General features: G+C 46.7%; 1 protein-coding gene across 4 annotated transcripts; it reads left to right on the top strand.

Annotated features, from left to right (window-relative positions):
- Nucleotides 1–50: 50 nt before the first annotated feature.
- On the top strand, nucleotides 51–13,201 carry LOC121571499 (sialin). 4 transcript variants are annotated; one of them, XM_041882991.1, is made up of 12 exons: nucleotides 51–207; nucleotides 4,618–4,677; nucleotides 5,168–5,331; nucleotides 5,715–5,935; nucleotides 7,839–8,072; nucleotides 8,292–8,466; nucleotides 8,844–8,962; nucleotides 9,096–9,257; nucleotides 9,749–9,881; nucleotides 11,998–12,145; nucleotides 12,394–12,484; nucleotides 12,859–13,201. In XM_041882991.1, the coding sequence occupies exons 3-12, from the start codon at nucleotides 5,229–5,231 to the stop codon at nucleotides 13,024–13,026; spliced, it is 1,554 nt and encodes a 517-aa protein (XP_041738925.1). In that variant the 5' UTR covers nucleotides 51–207; nucleotides 4,618–4,677; nucleotides 5,168–5,228; the 3' UTR covers nucleotides 13,027–13,201. The 4 variants fall into 4 exon arrangements, with proteins under 4 accessions (XP_041738925.1, XP_041738924.1, XP_041738926.1 ...); XM_041882990.1 differs by having other exon boundaries at nucleotides 4,618–4,733; XM_041882992.1 differs by lacking the exon at nucleotides 4,618–4,677.
- Nucleotides 13,202–19,741: the final 6,540 nt, after the last annotated feature.

The following is a 19,741-nucleotide window of genomic DNA, read 5'->3' as shown; positions in this document are numbered from 1 at the left end:
CGCGTCACAGAATAAAAAAATATTTTGGGTCATGTGACCAGAATCGTAAACATTCACAGCACTCTCACAACACTGTTGTTACATTCGCTCTGCCGGGTAGAATGGCTGTAAGGCAAAACTTGGAGTTCTTTACACATTAAATACAACAGGTGCAACGATGCTCGGGACGAACCATAGAGCCTCGCCTGAAGAGTCCCTTTGTTCTAGGTAAGTTTGCTCTATAACTCAAATTCAACAATTATACATTAGCATCTGACAGCTGTCCTATTCTGGATCGAATTCTGAGACCTGGCTATCTGATCTTGTTGTGTACCACTGTGACCAGCTGTTTCAAGTTAATGTTTCGTTTCACAAGTACATGAATGACTGACTGCTTATAAAGCCTCCAGTGGTGTAATAACATGAGTGTAGTTAGAACCCGTAAAAGCCTAAAAAAATCCTACATTCCTGTAAGTCTGTCATGTAAAATAAACGGAACGATAAGTTGTCATGTTTGAAAAATCTATGCACTCACTAACTGTAAGTCGCTCTGGATAAGAGCGTCTGCTAAATGACTAAAAATGTTTAAAAATATATATAAATGTAAAAAATGTAGTCCCGTGTAGCTCAGTTGGTAGAGCATGGTGCTTGCAACGCCAGGGTTGTGGGTTCGATTCCCACGGGGGGCCAGTATGAAAAAATAAAAATAAAAATAATGTATGCACTCACTAACTGTAAGTCGCTCTGGATAAGAGCGTCTGCTAAATGACTAATACAAATAAATATAAATAAATAAAATGTAGTGAGGCTATGGGATGGGAAATACCCTTAAGTTATGGGGAACAGGTTGTATTTCAAATCCCCGTTTCCAAATCTAATGTCAGATAAAGGAGAAGTTATGATTGAAAGAAGACGCAGAGCGTTACTAAAAACACACATACTTATTGTACTAACTTTGGGAGAAGTGAACTTTACAGTAAACACGCACACATTTACATTCACATTTACATAAGATAGCAGACGCTCTTATCCAGAGCGACTTACAAATTGGTGCATTCAACTTATGATAGCCAGTAAACACACACGCACATAAACACGCACATACACACATACATTAACATTTACATTTACGTCATTTAGCAGACGCTCTTATCCAGAGCGACTTACAAATTGGTGCATTCACCCTATAGCCAGTGGGATAACCACTTTACAATTGTTTATTTATTTATTTATTTATTTTGTGGGGGTGGGGGGTGGGGGGTAGAAGGATTACTTTATCCTATCCCAGGTATTCCTTAAAGAGGTGGGGTTTCAAATGTCTCCGGAAGGTGGTGAGTGACTCCGCTGTCCTGGTGTCGTGAGGGAGCTTGTTCCACCATTGGGGTGCCAGAGCAGCGAACAGTTTTGACTGGGCTGAGCGGGAACTATGCTTCCGCAGAGGAAGGGAGCCAGCAGGCCAGAGGTGGATGAACGCAATGCCCTCGTTTGGGTGTAGGGACTGATCAGAGCCTGAAGGTACGGAGGTGCCGTTCCCCTCACAGCTCCATAGGCAAGCACCATGGTCTTGTAACAGATGCGAGCTTCAACTGGAAGCCAGTGGAGTGTGCGGAGGAGCGGGGTGACGTGAGAGAACTTGGGAAGGTTGAACACCAGACGGGCTGCGGCATTCTGGATGAGTTGTAGGGGTTTAATGGCACAGGCAGGGAGCCCAGCCAACAGCGAGTTGCAGTAATCCAGACGGGAGATGACAAGTGCCTGGATTAGGACCTGTGCCGCTTCCTGTGTAAGGCAGGGTCGTACTCTCCGAATGTTGTAGAGCATGAACCTGCAGGATCGGGTCACCGCCTTGATGTTAGCGGAGAACGACAGGGTGTTGTCCAGGGTCACGCCAAGGCTCTTCACACTCTGGGAGGAGGACACAACGGAGTTGTCAACCGTGATGGCGAGATCATGGAACGGGCAGTCCTTCCCCGGGAGGAAGAGCAGCTCCGTCTTGCCAGGGTTCAGCTTGAGGTGGTGATCCGTCATCCATACTGATATGTCTGCCAGACATGCAGAGATGCGATTCGCCACCTGGTTATCAGAAGGGGGAAAGGAGAAGATTAGTTGTGTATCGTCAGCGTAGCAATGATAGGAGAGGCCATGTGAGGATATGACAGAGCCAAGTGACTTGGTGTATAGGGAGAATAGGAGAGGGCCTAGAACTGAGCCCTGGGGGACACCAGTGGTGAGAGCACGTGGTGCGGAGACAGCTTCTCGCCACGCCACTTGGTAGGGAGCGACCGGTCAGGTAGGACGCAATCCAGGAGTGAGCCGCGCCGGAGATGCCCAGCTCGGAGAGGGTGGAGAGGAGGATCTGATGGTTCACAGTATCAAAGGCAGCAGACAGGTCTAGAAGGACAAGAGCAGAGGAGAGAGAGTTAGCTTTAGCAATGCGGAGAGCCTCCGTGACACAGAGAAGAGCAGTCTCAGTTGAATGACCAGTCCTGAAACCTGACTGGTTTGGATCAAGAAGGTCATTCTGAGAGAGATAGCAAGAGAGTTGGCTAAAGACGGCACGCTCAATAGTTTTGGAAAGAAAAGAAAGAAGGGATACTGGTCTGTAGTTGTTGACATCAGTGGGATCGAGTGTTGGTTTTTTGAGAAGGGGTGCAACTCTCGCTCTCTTGAAGACGGAAGGGACATAGCCAGCGGTCAAGGATGAGTTGATCAGCGAGGTAAGGTAGGGGAGAAGGTCACCGGAGATGGTCTGGAGAAGAGAGGAGGGGATGGGGTCAAGCGGGCAGGTTGTTGGGCGGCCTGCAGTCACAAGTCGCAAGATTTTATCTGGAGAGAGAGGGAGAAAGAAGTCAAAGCATAGGGTAGGGCAGTGTGAGCAGGACCAGCAGTGTCATTAGACTTAACAAACGAGGATCGGATGTCGTCAACCTTCTTTTCAAAGTGGTTGACGAAGTCATCCACAGAGAGGGGGGGATTCAGCAGTGAGGAGAATGTGGCAAAGAGCTTCCTAGGGTTAGAGGCAGATGCTTGGAATTTAGAGTGGTAGAAAGTGGCCTTAGCAGCAGAAACAGATGAAGAAAATGTAGAGAGGAGGGAGTGAAAAGATGCCAGGTCGGCAGGGAGTTTAGTTTTCTTCCATTTCCGCTCAGCTGCCCGGAGCTCTGTTCTGTGAGCTCGCAATGAGTCATCAAGCCACGTAGCTGGAGGGGAGGACCAAGCCGGCCAGGAGGATAGGGGACACAGGGAGTCAAAGGATGCAGAAAGGGAGGAGAGGAGGGTTGAGGAGGCAGAATCAGGAGATTGGAGGGAGAAGGATTGAGCAGAGGGAAGAGATGATAGGATGGAAGAGGAGAGAGTAGTGGGAGAGAGAGAGCGAAGGTTGCGGCAGCGCATTACCATCTGTGTAGGGGCAGAGTGAGTAGTGTTGGAGGAGAGCGAGAGAGAAAAGGATACAAAGTAGTGGTCGGAGACATGGAGGGGAGTTGCAGTGAGATTAGTAGAAGAGCAACATCTAGTAAAGATGAAGTCAAGCTTATTGCCTGCCTTGTGAGTAGGGGGGGACGGTGAGAGGGTGAGGTCAAAAGAGGAGAGGAGTGGAAAGAAGGAGGCAGAGAGAAATGAGTTAGGGGAAAAATTGAGAATGACCACTTGGGAGAGATGAGGATTCCTGTGCCACCACCCCTCTGACCAGATGCTCTCGGGGTATGCGAGAACACATGGTCAGACGAGGAGAGAGCAGTAGGAGTAGCAGTGTTTTCAGTGGTAATCCATGTTTCCGTCAGCGCCAGGATTTGAGTCTGTCCATGTGTAATGGGAATTTCTTGGTGAACATAAAGGAGAGATGTAATTGATCATATCAATCAAAATCATTTTGGTTTGATTACAAGTTGCAACAGGGAGACGCCTCCAGCACACAAGCAGAGAAAATGTCTAACATGCCTCTTGGAGACAGGCCTGTTATATTCTAATCAGACAGCACCAAGTGTGCTGTAAACACCAGCCCGAGAGGCTTGTACGAAGTCAAAACAAAAGACAGTGACTTTGCCAGCAGCTACAGAATCATACAGTGTGCATAATGTCGTCAATACTGTAATAATCAGTGTGTCCTCAGTTCTTGTGCCTTCAGTAGCTCTGGCGTCAATCACTATCAAATTATATGAGAAGAATCCATAACACTGAGTAACAAATGTAGTGACCATCAACTCTTTAAAAAATGTGTCACAAATAGAACACTGGTAATCATATGTATTACAGAACAGGAAAAACATATACATATGCTAAGCATTGTGTTAATCACTCTAAACTGAATAAGAACTTTATTCACCTTAAATTTCCCCACTACACCATGTCAAGAGGCATTACATTATGTCATTCTATTCCACCCCCCTCATCAGCTGAACTGCGTAACATATATTATCTGTTCCTCCAATGGTAACCTGTGAAAGTTTTATTCGTCAGCAGATACACTAGGATCACATCTGCTTTTGGTCAGTCTGCACATGTTACAGTCAGAGTGGAGGAGAGGCCAAGGCTACTGGTTTATTTCATTAGTGGACAGACCTCTATTCTGTGATCAGATTTATTGCGTACTACTTGTCCAGCTCTAAAAATCATGCTTCTGTGACTGACTTTACATAGGCCATAACTCACCAGCCAGCGTAATACTATTTGGAGCATCATCTGCAGAAGAAGAAGAACGTATGTATGATGCTCTCAAGTCCTATGATCTAGGTCTAGAACCTCAATAACAGCAAGTGAGTAACTTTCTGGTCCAACCAGTCCAACTTGTGGTAATTGGTCAAACCTTTTTCTCTATCTAAACATTCCTCAATATAAAGAGCAAAGCCTAATGTTATAATACCGGTACATGTCTATGTTGGATCTCTTTGACTTAGTCAGGTGTTTTGTAATTGTTGCACAATCTGCCATGGATTTTTTAAAAGTCAGTAAGTTGTTATCGTCTGTCTATTGTAGCTAAAGAACTCAATGCTGTTGTCTTGGCATGCTGGGTCAATTACATTGAACACCATAAGGACCATTGACCTGTCTAGTCATGGTCATTATCACATCCAGCCTGTATCTGTAGTCTGTAGTCTTAACACGTCCGTATGTATGTGTGTGTGTGCGTGTGCGTGCATGAGACTGAATGTCTAGCAATTTTTCATGCTGACTCTAGCTCTTTCTCTAGGTGACCTCAGATCACACACACCTCATTCCTCTCTCTGGCTGTCACCTGACTGGTGGTTGCAATGGCTTTACAAAATGGATACTCCATCAACTCCTCCCCACTGGACGAGAGTGGAGAGGCCACACCCCTACTTAAAAAAGAAGTGGTGGACGTTGATGATTCAGGTGTCTTAACTTGTTTTGGTTGCTCTTTTGCGTAGTCAGCACTCAGCAGCATGGATGTGCTAGTAGTGCTTCATTATGTAATGATAACCTTATGATAGTTGAATGAAGTCATATCAAGTGTTTGTCAGTATGGGGCATTGATGTCAATGGGTGACTAAGTGAAAATTTGACCTACGGGAAATTCGGATTCGCCCCTATGATTTTGCTTATTACATCATAACTAACACTGTACTAGTGAAATAGGTCATTTAAGTGTCAAGTGCTCCTCGTTTGCTAGTGTAGATGTACTACTAGCACTGTCTAAACAGTAATCTTTAAGTCTCAAGTGTTTTCAGATAGACTGTGAGGTGTGATTGTGCACTTGTTGTCATCATGTCTAACAGTACCTCCACAATGTTGCTCTGCACGCTGCAATCTGGCCATCATGATGTTCTTTGGATTCTCCGTTGTCTACGGTCTCCGTGTCAATCTAAGTGTTGCCATGGTCGCCATGGTCAATGGGACCAATAGCCAACCATCTCTCAACAGCTCAGGTGGCCATGAGTGCCCAGTGTCCTCCCACGGGTACGACAATGGCAGCCAAACACCAGACCAACCAGACGGGGTAAGTACCAGCTCTTCCAAAGTATCCACAACTAGACCTATAGTAGTATACTGTACATGCATATTATAGCATATATTATAAACTGGGTGGTTCGAGCCCTGAATGCTGATTGGCTGACAGCCGTGATATATCAGAGGGTGACAGCCGTGAGAATGCTATTCATTGACTACAGCTCAGCATTCAACACCATAGTGCCCTCTAAGCTCATCACTAAGCTAAGGATCCTGGGACTAAACACCTCCTTCTGCAACTGGATCCTGGACTTCCTGACGGGCCGCCCCCAGGTGGTAAGGGTAGGTAACAACACATCTGCCACACTGATCCTCAACACGGGGGCCCCTCAGGGGTGCGTGCTCAGTCCCCTCCTGTACTCTCTGTTCACCCATGACTGCATGGCCAGGCACGACTCCAACACCATCATTAAGTTTGCCGACGACACAACAGTGGTAGGCCTGATCACCGACAACGATGAGACAGCCTATAGGGAGGAGGTCAGAGATCTGGCCGTGTGGTGCCAGGACAACAACCTCTCCCTCAACGTGACCAAGACAAAGGAGATGATTGTGGACTACAGGAAAAAAAAGAGGACTGAGCACGCCCCCATTCTCATCGACGGGGCTGTAGTGGAACAGGTTGAGAGCTTCAAGTTCCTTGGTGTCCACATCACCAACGAACTATCATGGTCCAAACACACCAAGACAGTCGTGAAGAGGGCACGACAAAGCCTATTCCCCCTCAGGAGACTAAAAAGATTTGGCATGGGTCCTCAGATCCTCAAAAAATTCTACAGCTGCACCATCGAGAGCATCCTGACTGGTTGCATCACCGCCTGGTATGGCAACTGCTTGGCCTCTGACCGCAAGGCACTACAGAGGGTAGTGCGTACGGCCCAGTACATCACTGGGGCAAAGCTCCCTGCCATCCAGGACCTCTATACCAGGCGGTGTCAGAGGAAGGCCCTCAAAATTGTCAAAGACTCCAGCCACCCTAGTCATAGACTGTTCTCTCTGCTACCGCACGGCAAGCGGTACCGGAGTGCCAAGTCTAGGTCCAAAAGACTTCTCAACAGCTTCTACCCCCAAGCCATAAGACTCCTGAACAGCTAATCATGGCTACCCGGACTATTTGCACTGCCCCCCCCACCCCATCCTTTTTACGCTGCTGCTACTCTGTTAAGTATTTATGCATAGTCACTTTAACTCTACCCACATGTACATATTACCTCAACTACCTCAACTAGCCGGTGCCCCCGCACATTGACTCTGCAACGGTACCCCCCTGTATATATAGCCTCCCTACTGTCACTTTATTTTACTGTATATATAGCCTCCCTACTGTCACTTTATTTTACTTCTGCTCTTTTTTTCTCAACACTTTTTGTTGTTGTTTTATTCTTACTTTTTTTGTTTAAAATAAATGCACTGTCGGTTAAGGGCTGTAAGTAAGCATTTCACTGTAATGTCTGCACCTGTTGTATTCGGCGCATGTGACCAATAAAATTTGATTTGATTTGATTTGATCAGACCGAATACCACTGGTATGACAAAACATTTATTTTTACTTCTCTAATTACATTGGTAACCAGTTTATAATAGCAATAAGACACCTCGGAGGTTTGTGATATATGGCCAAAATACCACGGCAAAGGGCTGTGTCCAGGCACTCCGTGTTGCGTCGCGCATAAGAACAGCCCAGAGCAGTGGTATATTGGCCATATACCACAACCCCCTCGGGCCTTATCGCTTAAATATAGCTAATCTATTACAGTACGTAAATAGGCTTCACACAAACATGATGCATGCATACCGGACATACTGCGCATGCTAAGACACTCACAAACTCATATGTAACACTAATGCTCATTTACCTATCTCTCTCTCTTTCTCTTCTCTCGCTCTCTCAGATACCTCAGTACTCGTGGGATTCTTCGACTCAGGGCATGCTGCTGGGGGCCTTCTTCTTTGGCTACCTGGTGACGCAGATCCCCGGGGGTTACCTGGCCGGACACTTTGGGGGGAGTATCTTCCTGGGGGGAGGGGTGCTGGGCACCGCAGCCCTCACCCTCCTCACCCCCCTGGCAGCCCAGCTAGGACCCTACTGGCTGTTTGGTTTACGGGCACTGGAGGGATTTGGGGAGGTAAGAGGCTTCATGTGTGCAGAGTAGGGATCAATCTCGTTCTGTTATCAGCTTTGAACAGGATTAGCATTTGATTGTATAAACAACTGTATTTATGGTATGCATATAGCCAAATTGTCATAATTTTCTGTAAAACACCAAGGTAAATTGTTCATTTCAGTGACATAAGAATGGTTCATTTAAATCAGTGAGTATCGCTCTGGGTTTGTGTGTCCTCAGGGGGTGACGTTCCCGGCCATGATGGCCATGTGGGCTTGCTGGGCTCCCCCTCTAGAGAGGTCTCGTCTTATGACCCTGTCGGGGTCAGGGGCCAACTTTGGGGCCTTTGTAGCCCTGCCCCTCACCGGCTTCATCTGTCACAGTCTGGGCTGGCCCGCTGTCTTCTACATGTGTGGTGAGAGTTGGATAGCAATTACACACCTCAAACATATACATTCATTACACACCTCAAACATATACATTCCTCCCTACACATACCATATCTGCATTTCTCTGCATACCCAAAATTTCAGCTCTTATTTTGTTCTCTTGTGAAGTTTTCACACACATTATACTTTCCCATTTTTTATATCATTCACAATTCTTCTCTGCACACTCTCTTGTTCAGCACAAACACTATACCTGCACAACCTCTTGCTTTGTAAAGATGTCAACAGAATCAGGCTTTTTTCTCACTGTCCCTCTGTCTCTCTCTGCCTCTGTCTCTCTCTCTGTCCCTCTGTTTCTCTCTGCCTCTGTCTTTCTCGCTGTCCCTCTTTCTCTCGTCACCAGGGGTTGCTGGTTGCATTTGGGCAGTGTTCTGGTTCATTCTGGTGTCGGACCAGCCTGGCACTCATCCACGAATCAGCACAAGAGAAAAATATTACATCATCAACTCCATAGGAAAAGAGGTAAGAACATTCTATCTGTGGTGTCCTTAATGACCCTTTGTCATACATTTGTAAATCGGTTCACAATCAATCCCCTTTCTCTCTCTCTTTCTCTAACTCTCTATCTCCTCTCTCTCTCTGCATCCTAACCCAGGGTGGTGGCCATGGCTGGTCAGTGCCTTTGTTACCCATGATGCTCTCTGTTCCCCTGTGGGCCATCATAGTGTCTCAGATGTGTGCCAACTGGGGTTATTACACTCTGCTCACCTCACTACCCACCTACATGGACACGGTGCTTCACTTTGACCTCCAACAGGTGAGACCCAAAGAAATCATATATTAAGTGATACATCATTGATATATATGGACATATGATTTCTATGGGTGACGCCAGAAGAGGAGAGAGACAGAGTAAGATACTTAATTCCAGAGTGCTGTAAAGACCAGATAGGTATAGAAAATATGGTAAGAGCTCCATCTGGTGTTATTAGGCTATGTAGGTAGAGTGTTGCCATATTTCTTACACAAGTGCATATATAGGTGGTAGGACTAGAGAATGACTAAGATTTAGTGTCGTATCAGTATATCACAGTGTACAGGGATAGAACAGGAGTCTCTAGACTTGAATCATGTTGTGTTATTACCTAGGCCTATACTGTGCTGCTGTAGCATTGCTTTAATAAAACATTGGTGAAAGTGATGCCATCTTATCTGGATATTTTATTCCTGCAATGTAGTTGCAATCATTTCTGTTGGTGTTTTTGTTGTTGGTTAATATTGTCTATTTCTTTCTGACTCTCTGTATAGAATGCCTTTCTCTCAGCTCTGCCCTTTCTGGGTGGCTGGGCCTTCTCAGTGATATCAGGTGTAGTAGCAGACAGCCTCCTGGAGAAGGAGCTGTTGAGCGTCACAGCGGTCCGCAAGATCTTCACTATCACAGGCAAGGAGGGGACTTTTATTTTGAAAGGAATTGGTCTTGGTTACTTATGGACTTTACCAGATGTTCGATTGATTGGCTGGTAAAACGTACAAATGTTTGCAACAGGGATTCTTTGGATGTTATTTCATGCAGTGGATATTTTAGTCTTTAGTAATATGTTTTATAACAGAATAGGAACTAATAGAATATTACATTTTAGTCATGAAGAAGACGCTCTTATCCAGAGTATCACATACAGTGGGGAAAAAAAGTATTTAGTCAGCCACCAATTGTGCAAGTTCTCCCACTTAAAAAGATGAGAGGCCTGTAATTTTCATCATAGGTACACGTCAACTATGACAGACAAAATGAGAAAAAAAAATCACATTGTAGGATATTTAATGAATTTATTTGCAAATTATGGTCACCTACAAACAAGCAAGATTTCTGGCTCTCACAGACCTGTAACTTCTTCTTTAAGAGGCTCCTCTGTCCTCCACTCGTTACCTGTATTAATGGCACCTGTTTGAACTTGTTATCAGTATAAAAGACACCTGTCCACAACCTCAAACAGTCACACTCCAAACTCCACTATGGCCAAGACCAAAGAGCTGTCAAAGGACACCAGAAACAAAATTGTAGACCTGCACCAGGCTGGGAAGACTGAATCTGCAATAGGTAAGCAGCTTGGTTTGAAGAAATCAACTGTGGGAGCAATTATTAGGAAATGGAAGACATACAAGACCACTGATAATCTCCCTCGATCTGGGGCTCCACGCAAGATCTCACCCCGTGGGGTCAAAATGATCACAAGAACGGTGAGCAAAAATCCCAGAACCTCACGGGGGGACCTAGTGAATGACCTGCAGAGAGCTGGGACCAAAGTAACAAAGCCTACCATCAGTAACACACTACGCCGCCAGGGACTCAAATCCTGCAGTGCCAGACGTGTCCCCCTGCTTAAGCCAGTACATGTCCAGGCCCGTCTGAAGTTTGCTAGAGTGCATTTGGATGATCCAGAAGAGGATTGGGAGAATGTCATATGGTCAGATGAAACCAAAATAGAACTTTTTGGTAAAAACTCAACTCGTCGTGTTTGGAGGACAAAGAATGCTGAGTTGCATCTAAAGAACACCATACCTACTGTGAAGCATGGGGGTGGAACCATCATGCTTTGGGTCTGTTTTTCTGCAAAGGGACCAGGACGACTGATCCGTGTAAAGGAAAGAATGAATGGGGCCATGTATCGTGAGATTTTGAGTGAAAACCTCCTTCCATCAGCAAGGGCATTGAAGATGAAACGTGGCTGGGTCTTTCAGCATGACAATGATCCCAAACACACCGCCTGGGCAACGAAGGAGTGGCTTCGTAAGAAGCATTTCAAGGTCCTGGAGTGGCCTAGCCAGTCTCCAGATCTCAACCCCATAGAAAATCTTTGGAGGGAGTTGAAAGTCCGTGTTGCCCAGCGACAGCCCCAAAACATCACTGCTCTAGAGGAGATCTGCATGGAGGAATGGGCCAAAATACCAGCAACAGTGTGTGAAAACCTTGTGAAGACTTACAGAAAATGTTTGACCTGTGTCATTGCCAACAAAGGGTATATAACAAAGTATTGAGAAACTTTTGTTATTGACCAAATACTTATTTTCCACCACAATTTGCAAATAGATTCATTAAAAATCCTACAATGTGATTTTCTGGATTTTTTTCCCTCATTTTGTCTGTCATAGTTGACGTGTACCTATGATGAAAATTACAGGCCTCTCTCATCTTTTTAAGTGGGAGAACTTGCACAATTGGTGGCTGACTAAATACTTTTTTCCCCCACTGTATACTGTATATATGTGTTGTTGTTAATTGTGTGAATGGCCATACCTATGTGTCTCTATTATCAATAGAGAGTAAGTGCAGCTTTTGTATATTGACCATGTATATTGATGTCACAGGAGGCTGCTGAGGGGAGAACGGCTCATAATAATAGCCAGAACGGAGCAAATGCAATGGCATCAAACACCTGGAAACCATGTGTTTGATGTATTTGAGCCCATTCCACTAATTACCATGAGCCCGTTCTCCCCAATTAAGGTGCCACCAACCTCCTGTGATTGATATATATTGTTGACCGCTCCTCCTCCAGGTCTGCTGCTGCCTGCAGCGTTCCTGGTTGCTGTGGGCTACTCCGGCTGCAATGGCGTGTTGGCTGTGACCTTCCTTACCCTCTCTACAACTGTAGGAGGCACCAGTGCAGCCGGGATCTTCATCAACCAGATAGACATTGCTCCACGGTGGGTGTTTATCTATTTGAGATGTCGTCACTTCACTTGTTTCTCTTCACTTCTCTCCCTACTCACCAGTCTTTTCTGGCATGTTTTGGACCTTCACTGAACTGTCTCTCTCTCTTGCACTCTTTATATCACACTCTCAGTCACTGAAGACTGAAGAAGTCACTCACTTACTCACTGCTTTTTCTCTGCTTTTGGATGTTTAGATGTATTTGAACCTCTTTTTTTCTCTCTCTTCCTCTCTTCCTCAGGTATGCAGGGGTGCTTTTAGGAATCACCAACACTTTCGGAACTATCCCAGGTGTGGTCGCACCCATCGTCACGGGTTACCTCACCAAAGATGTAAGCTTTCTGGTGACATTTCCTTCATAATCAAATGTATTAATTCTGTACTACTTTTGGTAAGAATTAAATATATGTAATATATCTACTTATATACAGCCCAATGCAGTAACTTTTAGAAATTAGCCATTAGGAAGATCTCAAGCAGCCCAATTCTGATCTTTCTTCCACTAATTGGTATTTTGACCAATCAGATCAGCTCTGGAAAAGGTCTGATGTGTAAAGATCTGATGTGATTGGTCAAAAGACCAATTAGTGGAAGAAAGATCAGAACTGGGCTGCTTGAGATCTTCCCAATGGCTAATTTCTAAAAGTTACTGCACCCTTGAAGACTGTTATACATACGACTATGTCCCCCCTCCCTCCTGGAACAGCAATCCCTGGCGGGATGGAGGAGTGTGTTCTGTCTGTCGGCCGGGATCAGCGCCGGAGGAGCTCTCATCTACACCTTGTTTGGCACCGGGAAGGTCCAGAAATGGGCCCTGGTAGAGGAGGATCAGGAGCAGGCAGAAACAGAGAGAGACAGATTAATCACTACATGACAGACAGACAGGCAGCCATGACCTAAAGCAGGTTCCCCAACTGGCGGCCCGCGGGCCGAATTTGGCCCACGGTGGTTTTATTTGGCCTCCCCATGTTTTCTGAGCAACAAATAACTAAAACAGTATATTTTAATTTTTTGAATTTTCATTGTTGGACATAAAAAATGTAAAAACACCAGGAAATCAGCTCCAAGTCATTTTAATTTAATAATCTGTTCCCAAGTATTTCTACGCATAATAGAGAGGCACGTGATCATATACAAATGTAAGCAACGTTTGAAATTATTATGTTTTAGTCAAATATCTGTTTGGGCTTCTTGCGGTCAATTTGCAGTCTACAAATTATTTTGAATTATGTTCCGGCCCCCCTACCATCCGCTCAAGAAAAATGTGGCCCGCAGCTGAATCTAGTTGATGATCCCTAACCTAAAGGGAATAGGACCTGTAAGATATAAACTGACCTCAGGTTAACTTGACTCACCATCAGGTGGTTTTAAAAAAGATGGACCAGTGCATTTGAACAGTCTCTTAGTACACTGTGTTGGGATGGGACCCTATATCAGATACGATATTAAAATGGCCTCTTGAAATTCCAAATGCCTTTCTTTAGTATTGTTTACAACTATCTGTTTCTGGCCATGTTTCGTATTTATATACAGGATGAATCGTTATGCCTTTTATACTCAAATCAAAGAGCTTTACGTTTGAGTTTGAGTTTCTTTTTCTTTTTACAGGGACAGTGCACATTAATCAACGTTTCAGTAAAAGTGCCGGTTTTAGCCAGCTGGCTAATTTTCAACAGCAGTCCCTGTGCAGGTTATTAAAAACGATTACAATAACAATACAGACAAACAATGAGCAGTGAGCACATGCAGAGCAACATAGGACAAGCAGCACACAGACAGAGCAACAGCACAAAAAGCAACACAACAAAATCCATAAAAGCAACAAAGTGTTTCCATACCTCACAAGCTACAGACAACAGATAACATGGAAAGCGGCAATACACAGCTAGGGATTATGTTCACAAGTCTGATTGGCCTTTAGCCATGTCTTTATGTTTTTTGTGAAGGTGCGATAGGTGGTGCAGTTATGTGTGTCTGATGGCAGTGTGTTCAAGACATGGGAAGCTCTCACAGAGAAAGCAGTTTGACTAAAGATGCTTTTCCTTAAGGGAACTATACAGTCACCTCTCATGGCAGACCTTGTGGATCTGCTGCCATGGGTTTGGGTTTTCTGTTTGGCAAAAGTACTAAGTGGAGTGGAGGCAGGCCATTTAGAATCTTGAATACAAGACATCTGTCAGTGTATTGCACAAGATTTTCCCAACTCAGGAGCTCATGCTTTCTGAGGATGTAACAGTGATGATGGCTATTGGACAGACTGAATGGGTTTTATGTGACGTGGTGAGGTTGGACCCAGGAGCAGAGAAGAGACCAGACTAGGAATCAGTGGTTAAGGGGGGCGAACCCGAACTGATGGAGACATTCCAGTGGATGAATTTGGCAATGGTTATGAGCATATTCCGAAGATGGCCTGAGTGGAGACGAAACAGCGGAGGAACTTCTCCAGTGCCTGGTTGGCTCGCTCAGTTTGCCCATTCGACTGTGGGTGGAACCCCGAGGAGAGACTCACCGACGCCCCCAACAGGGATCAGAAGGCTTTCCAATACCGTGCGACGAACTGGGGCCCACGATCCGAGACAATGTCCTGGGGAATCATGAGATCAGCTATCTCCTTCGCCGAGGGCAACTTGGGTAAAGCGATGAAATGGGCTGCCTTGGAGAACCAATCGACGACCACCAGGATAGTGGTAAGCCCTTGGGATGGAGGTAACCCTGTGATAAAGTCTACGGACAGGTGGGACCAGGGCCGGCTGGAGATGGGCAGAGGTTGGCGCAACCCAGCCGGTCGCTGTCGTGAGGACTTGCTTTGGGCACAGGTGGAACAAGCCGCAACGAAGGATCTCACATCCTCAATCATGTTGGGCCACCAGAATTTTCACCTCAGGAACTCCAGTGTCCGATTAACCCCAGGATGCCCAGTTAATTTAGAGGAGTATCCCCATTGTAGTGCTCGAGAACGGGCTGATCACGGAACATAAAGTCTGTTAGTGAGACCCCCCCCCAGGGTCAGGTTCTCGGGTCTGGGCTTGTCGTACCGTGGTCTCAATACTCCATACCACGGGAGCCACAATGCGGGAGCTGGGGATGATGGGTTTGGAGTCCCTCTCCTCGTTAGAGACATTGTGTTGACGGGACAGGGCGTCTGGGTGTATAGTAGGTGTCCCGTGGACCAGGAGAATAGTGGGTTATGTAGCGCAAGCCAGGGGTACCCTAGGATAATGGGGTTCTCGGGAGCAGTGATCAAAAGAAAACTAAGAGTCTCTGAGGGGTTCACCCCAACCTGCAGTAAAATGGGCTTGGTCTGATATTCCACCTGGCCGGAGCCAATGGGGCGTTAATCTAGGGCTTGAATCTGCAGAGGGATGGGACATTTCACGCAGGGGATTTGTAATTCTCTGGAGAAGTCTTGATCAATGAAATGATCAGCGGCCCCGGAGTCCATGAAGGCTTGAATCTGGTTCTGACGGTTGAATCTGGATTTGACGGTTGTCCCAGTGGAGGGTTGCGGGTAGTGACAGACGGTGACTGGGTAGCCGGGGTGAAACTGCACAGCTCGTCAGGGTCTCCCCTTGTCCTGGCGAGCCCTGGCGTTTCCCATTAGCTCTGGCATTTAGCAAGGAGATGGCAGAGGCCTCCGCAGTAGAGGCAGCAGCCTTCGCCCATGCGCCTGTCATGTTCCTATGGGCTCAGACGTGTGCGTCTCAGCTGCACAGACTCCCTGATGCTGGGCTCGGGTGGTGTCAAAAAGGCGCTGTCTCACACATTCTCGGAGGCGGTTGTCAAATCTGATTTCCAGCGTTATCAGGGACTCGAGGTCCTCTCCCAGTTCCCGAGAGGCCAGTTCATCCTTAGACAGACCCTGGTGGAAAGCGGTGACCAGTGCCTCCATATTCCACCCACTCTCGGCGGCGAGGGTGTGGAACTCAATGGCGAAGTCAGCCACTGGTCTGGCCCCTTGGTGGATGTTGAACAACAAAGCTAATATGGAGCTGCAGGATGGTGGCTGCTGTTCCCACACCGCCGTTGCCCACGCCAGGGCCTTGCCCGAGAGTAGAGAGATGGTGTAGGTGATCATGGCCCGATCGGTGTGGAACGAGGAGGACTGTAGCTCCAACACAAGAGAGCACTGAGTGAGGAACCCCTTGTATCCTCCCGGGTGTCCGTCATACCGCTCGGGGGCTGGGATCTTGGGTTCCCGGTGCAGGTTCCCTGGAGGAACTACGGCAACGCCTGTAGCACTGGGCGATGAGACTTGGGCATTGGCTCCTCCTGGGTTGGGGTTGGACTGTGGTTGGAAGAAGTCGGTAAGTGCCCGGAGGGTCTCTGATATTTGGGAGAGTTGTTCTTGCTGCCGCCTTAGCAGTGCTCCTTGGTGGGTTACAACGTTCTTGATCTGGGTGATCTCTGCTGGGTCCATGTTGGAGGCAGAAATTTGCTGTGACATGGGAAGTGGGACCACGGAGCAGAGAAGAGACCAGACGAGGAATCAGTGGTTAAGGATAAACATAACACTTTACTGAGAAACGGTATCCGAAGGATCACAGTAACACATAAAAAAAAAACACTACGTCTCGAAAACTCACTCAGGAGACAAAAGCACATGGCAAATAATTCAAGATTCTGCAAAGGACAACAGAAAACACACCTCTTTTAACCAGTATCGGTGTCCCTATACCGGGACGGTTGTTGCTAAAGTGCGCTAATGTGACTAGAATGACGTTGTAAGTAACAGCAAACTTTCCAGGACATAGACATGTCTTATATGGGCAGAAAGCTTAAATTATTGTTAATCTAACTGCACTGTCCAATATACAGTAGCTATTACAGTGAAAAAAGTACATGCTATTGTTTGAGGAGAGTGCACAACAACAAACAACTTTTATCATGGCAACTGGTTTGATACATTCACCTCTGAAGGTAAATAATGTACTTACATTCAGTAATCTTGCTCTGATTTGTCATACTGAGGGTCCCAGAGATAAAACGTAGCATAGTTTTGTTTGATAAAATCAATTTTCATATTCAAATGTAGGAACTGGGTTCTACAGTTTGAACCCCTGCTGTCTCTGGCTCCACTCCCACCCTGCCCGGCCATCTAGATGTGTGAAAGTTAGTGTATAAGCTAATGATCCATCATGTATGTCATTCCTGGGAGTGTGTAAACTTGAATTTAGTATTACCATATCATTTTTGTATGTTCTCTATAGTTATGTACTTGAAAATGCATCAATTGACCGATTCAGCACATTTGGGCAGACTTGATACAAAATATTGTGCAGTATTGCAATGCTTCACTGGATCAGTCTGAAACTTTGCATACACACACTGCTGCCATCTGGTGTCCACAATCTAAATTGCGCCTCAACTCCTATATGATATTATGGCCTTTCTCTTGCATTTCAAAGATGATGGAACAGAACAAATAAATAAATAGAAAACACGTTTTTTTGTTTGTATTATCTTTTACCAGATCTAATGTGTTATATTATCCTACATTAATTTCAAATTTCTAGAAGGATTACTTTATACTATTCCAGGTATTCCTTAAAGAGGTAGGGTTTCAAGTGTCTCCGGAAGGTGGTCAGTGACTCCGCTGTCCTGGCGTCGTGGGGGAGCTTGTTCCACCATTGGGGTGCCAGAGCAGCAAATAGCTTTGACTGGGCTGAGCGGGAACTGTGCTTCCGTAGAGGTAGGAGAGCTAGCAGGCCAAAGGTGGATGAACGTAGTGCCCTCGTTTGGGTGTAGGGTCTGATCAGAGCCTGAAGGTAAGGAGGTGCCGTTCCCCTCACAGCTCCGTAGGCAAGCACCATGGTCTTGTAGTAGATGCGAGCCTCAACTGGAAGCCAGTGGAGTGTGCGGAGGAGCGAGGTGACATGAGAGAACTTGGGAAGGTCGAACACCAGACGGGCTGCGGCGTTCTGGATAAGTTGTAGGGATTTAATGGCACAGGCAGGGAGCCCAGCTAACAGCGAGTTGCAGTAATCCAGACGGGAGATGACAAGTGCCTGGATTAGGACCTGTGCCGCTTTCTGTGTAAGGTAGGGTCGTACTCTGCGAATGTTGTAGAGCATGAACCTGCAGGATCGGGTCACCGCTTTGATGTTAGCGGAGAACGACAGGGTGTTGTCCAGGGTCACGCCAAGGTTCTTTGCACTCTGGGAGGAGGACACAATGGAGTTGTCAACCGTGATGGCTAGATCATGGAGCGGGCAATCCTTCCCCGGGAGGAAGAGCAGCTCCGTCTTGCCAAGGTTCAGTTTGAGGTGGTGATCCGACATCCACACTGATATGTCTGCCAGACATGCAGAGATGCGATTCGCCGCCTGGTTATCAGAAGGGGGAAAGGAGAAGATTAGTTGTGTGTCGTCTGCGTAGCACTGATAGGAGAGACCATGTGAGGATATGACAGAGCCAAGTGACTTGGTGTATAGAGAGAATAGGAGAGGGCCTAGAACTGAGCACTGGGGGACACTAGTGGTGAGAGCACGTGGTGCGGAGACAGATTCTCGCCACGCCACCTGGTAGGAGCGACCTGTCAGGTAGGACGCAATCCAAGAGTGAGCAGCGCCGGAGATGCCCAACTCGGAGAGGGTGGAGAGGAGGATCTGATGGTTCACAGTATCAAAGGCAGCGGATAGGTCTAGAAGGATAAGAGCAGAGGAGAGAGAGTTAGCTTTAGCAGTGCGGAGAGCCTCCGTGACACAGAGAAGAGCAGTCTCAGTTGAATGACTGTCTTGAAACCTGACTGGTTTGGATCAAGAAGGTCATTCTGAGAGAGATAGCAGGAGAATTGGCTAGAGACGGCACGCTCAAGAGTTTTGGAGAGAAAAGAAAGAAGGGATACTGGTCTGTAGTTGTTGACATCGGAGGGATCGAGTGTAGGTTTTTTGAGGAGGGGTGCAACTCTCGCTCTCTTGAAGACGGAAGGGACATGGCCAGCGGTCAAGGATGAGTTGATGAGCGAGGTGAGGTAAGGGAGAAGGTCTCCGGAAATGGTCTGGAGAAGAGAGGAGGGGATAGGGTCAAGCGGGCAGGTTGTTGGGCGGCCGGCCATCACAAGTAGCAAGATTTCATCTGGAGAGAGAGGGGAGAAAGAAGTCAAAGCATAGGGTAGGGCAGTGTGAGCAGGACCAGCGGTGTCATTTGACTTAATAAATGAGGATCGGATGTCGTCAACCTTCTTTTCAAAATGGTTGACGAAGTCATCCACAGAGAGGGAGGAGGGAGGGGGGGGAGGAGGAGGATTCAGCAGGGAGGAGAAGGTGGCAAAGAGCTTCCTAGGGTTAGAGGCAGAGGCTTGAAATTTAGAGTGGTAGAAAGTGGCTTTAGCAGCGGAAACAGAGAAAGAGAATGTAGAGAGGAGGGAGTGAAAAGATGATCCGCAGGAAGTCTAGTTTTCCTCCATTTCCGCTCGGCTGCCCGGAGCCCTCTTCTTTGAGCTCGCAATGAGTCGTCAAGCCACGGAGCAGGAGGGGAGGACCGAGCCGGCCGGGAGGATAGGGGACATAGAGAGTCAAAATATGCAGAAAGGGAGGAGAGGAGGGTTGAGGAGGCAGAATCAGGAGATCGGAGGGAGAAGGATTTAGCAG

This window comes from Coregonus clupeaformis, chromosome 8 (genome assembly GCF_020615455.1).
Source record: "Coregonus clupeaformis isolate EN_2021a chromosome 8, ASM2061545v1, whole genome shotgun sequence".
NCBI lineage: Eukaryota > Metazoa > Chordata > Actinopteri > Salmoniformes > Salmonidae > Coregonus > Coregonus clupeaformis.
The sequence above is the reverse complement of the archived record's forward strand: the minus strand, read 5'-3'. Positions and strand labels throughout refer to the sequence as shown.

What these genes read in the sequence shown, in the direction of transcription:
- LOC121571499 (XM_041882992.1), top strand. Translation starts at nt 5,229, where the DNA reads ATGGCTTTACAAAATGGATACTCCATCAACTCCTCCCCACTGGACGAG. An exon ending in CGCTGTCTTCTACATGTGTG is followed by an intron (nt 8,467 to 8,843) that starts GTGAGAGTTGGA and finishes TCTCGTCACCAG; the next exon opens with GGGTTGCTGGTTGCATTTGG. An exon ending in CAAGATCTTCACTATCACAG is followed by an intron (nt 9,882 to 11,997) that starts GCAAGGAGGGGA and finishes CTCCTCCTCCAG; the next exon opens with GTCTGCTGCTGCCTGCAGCG.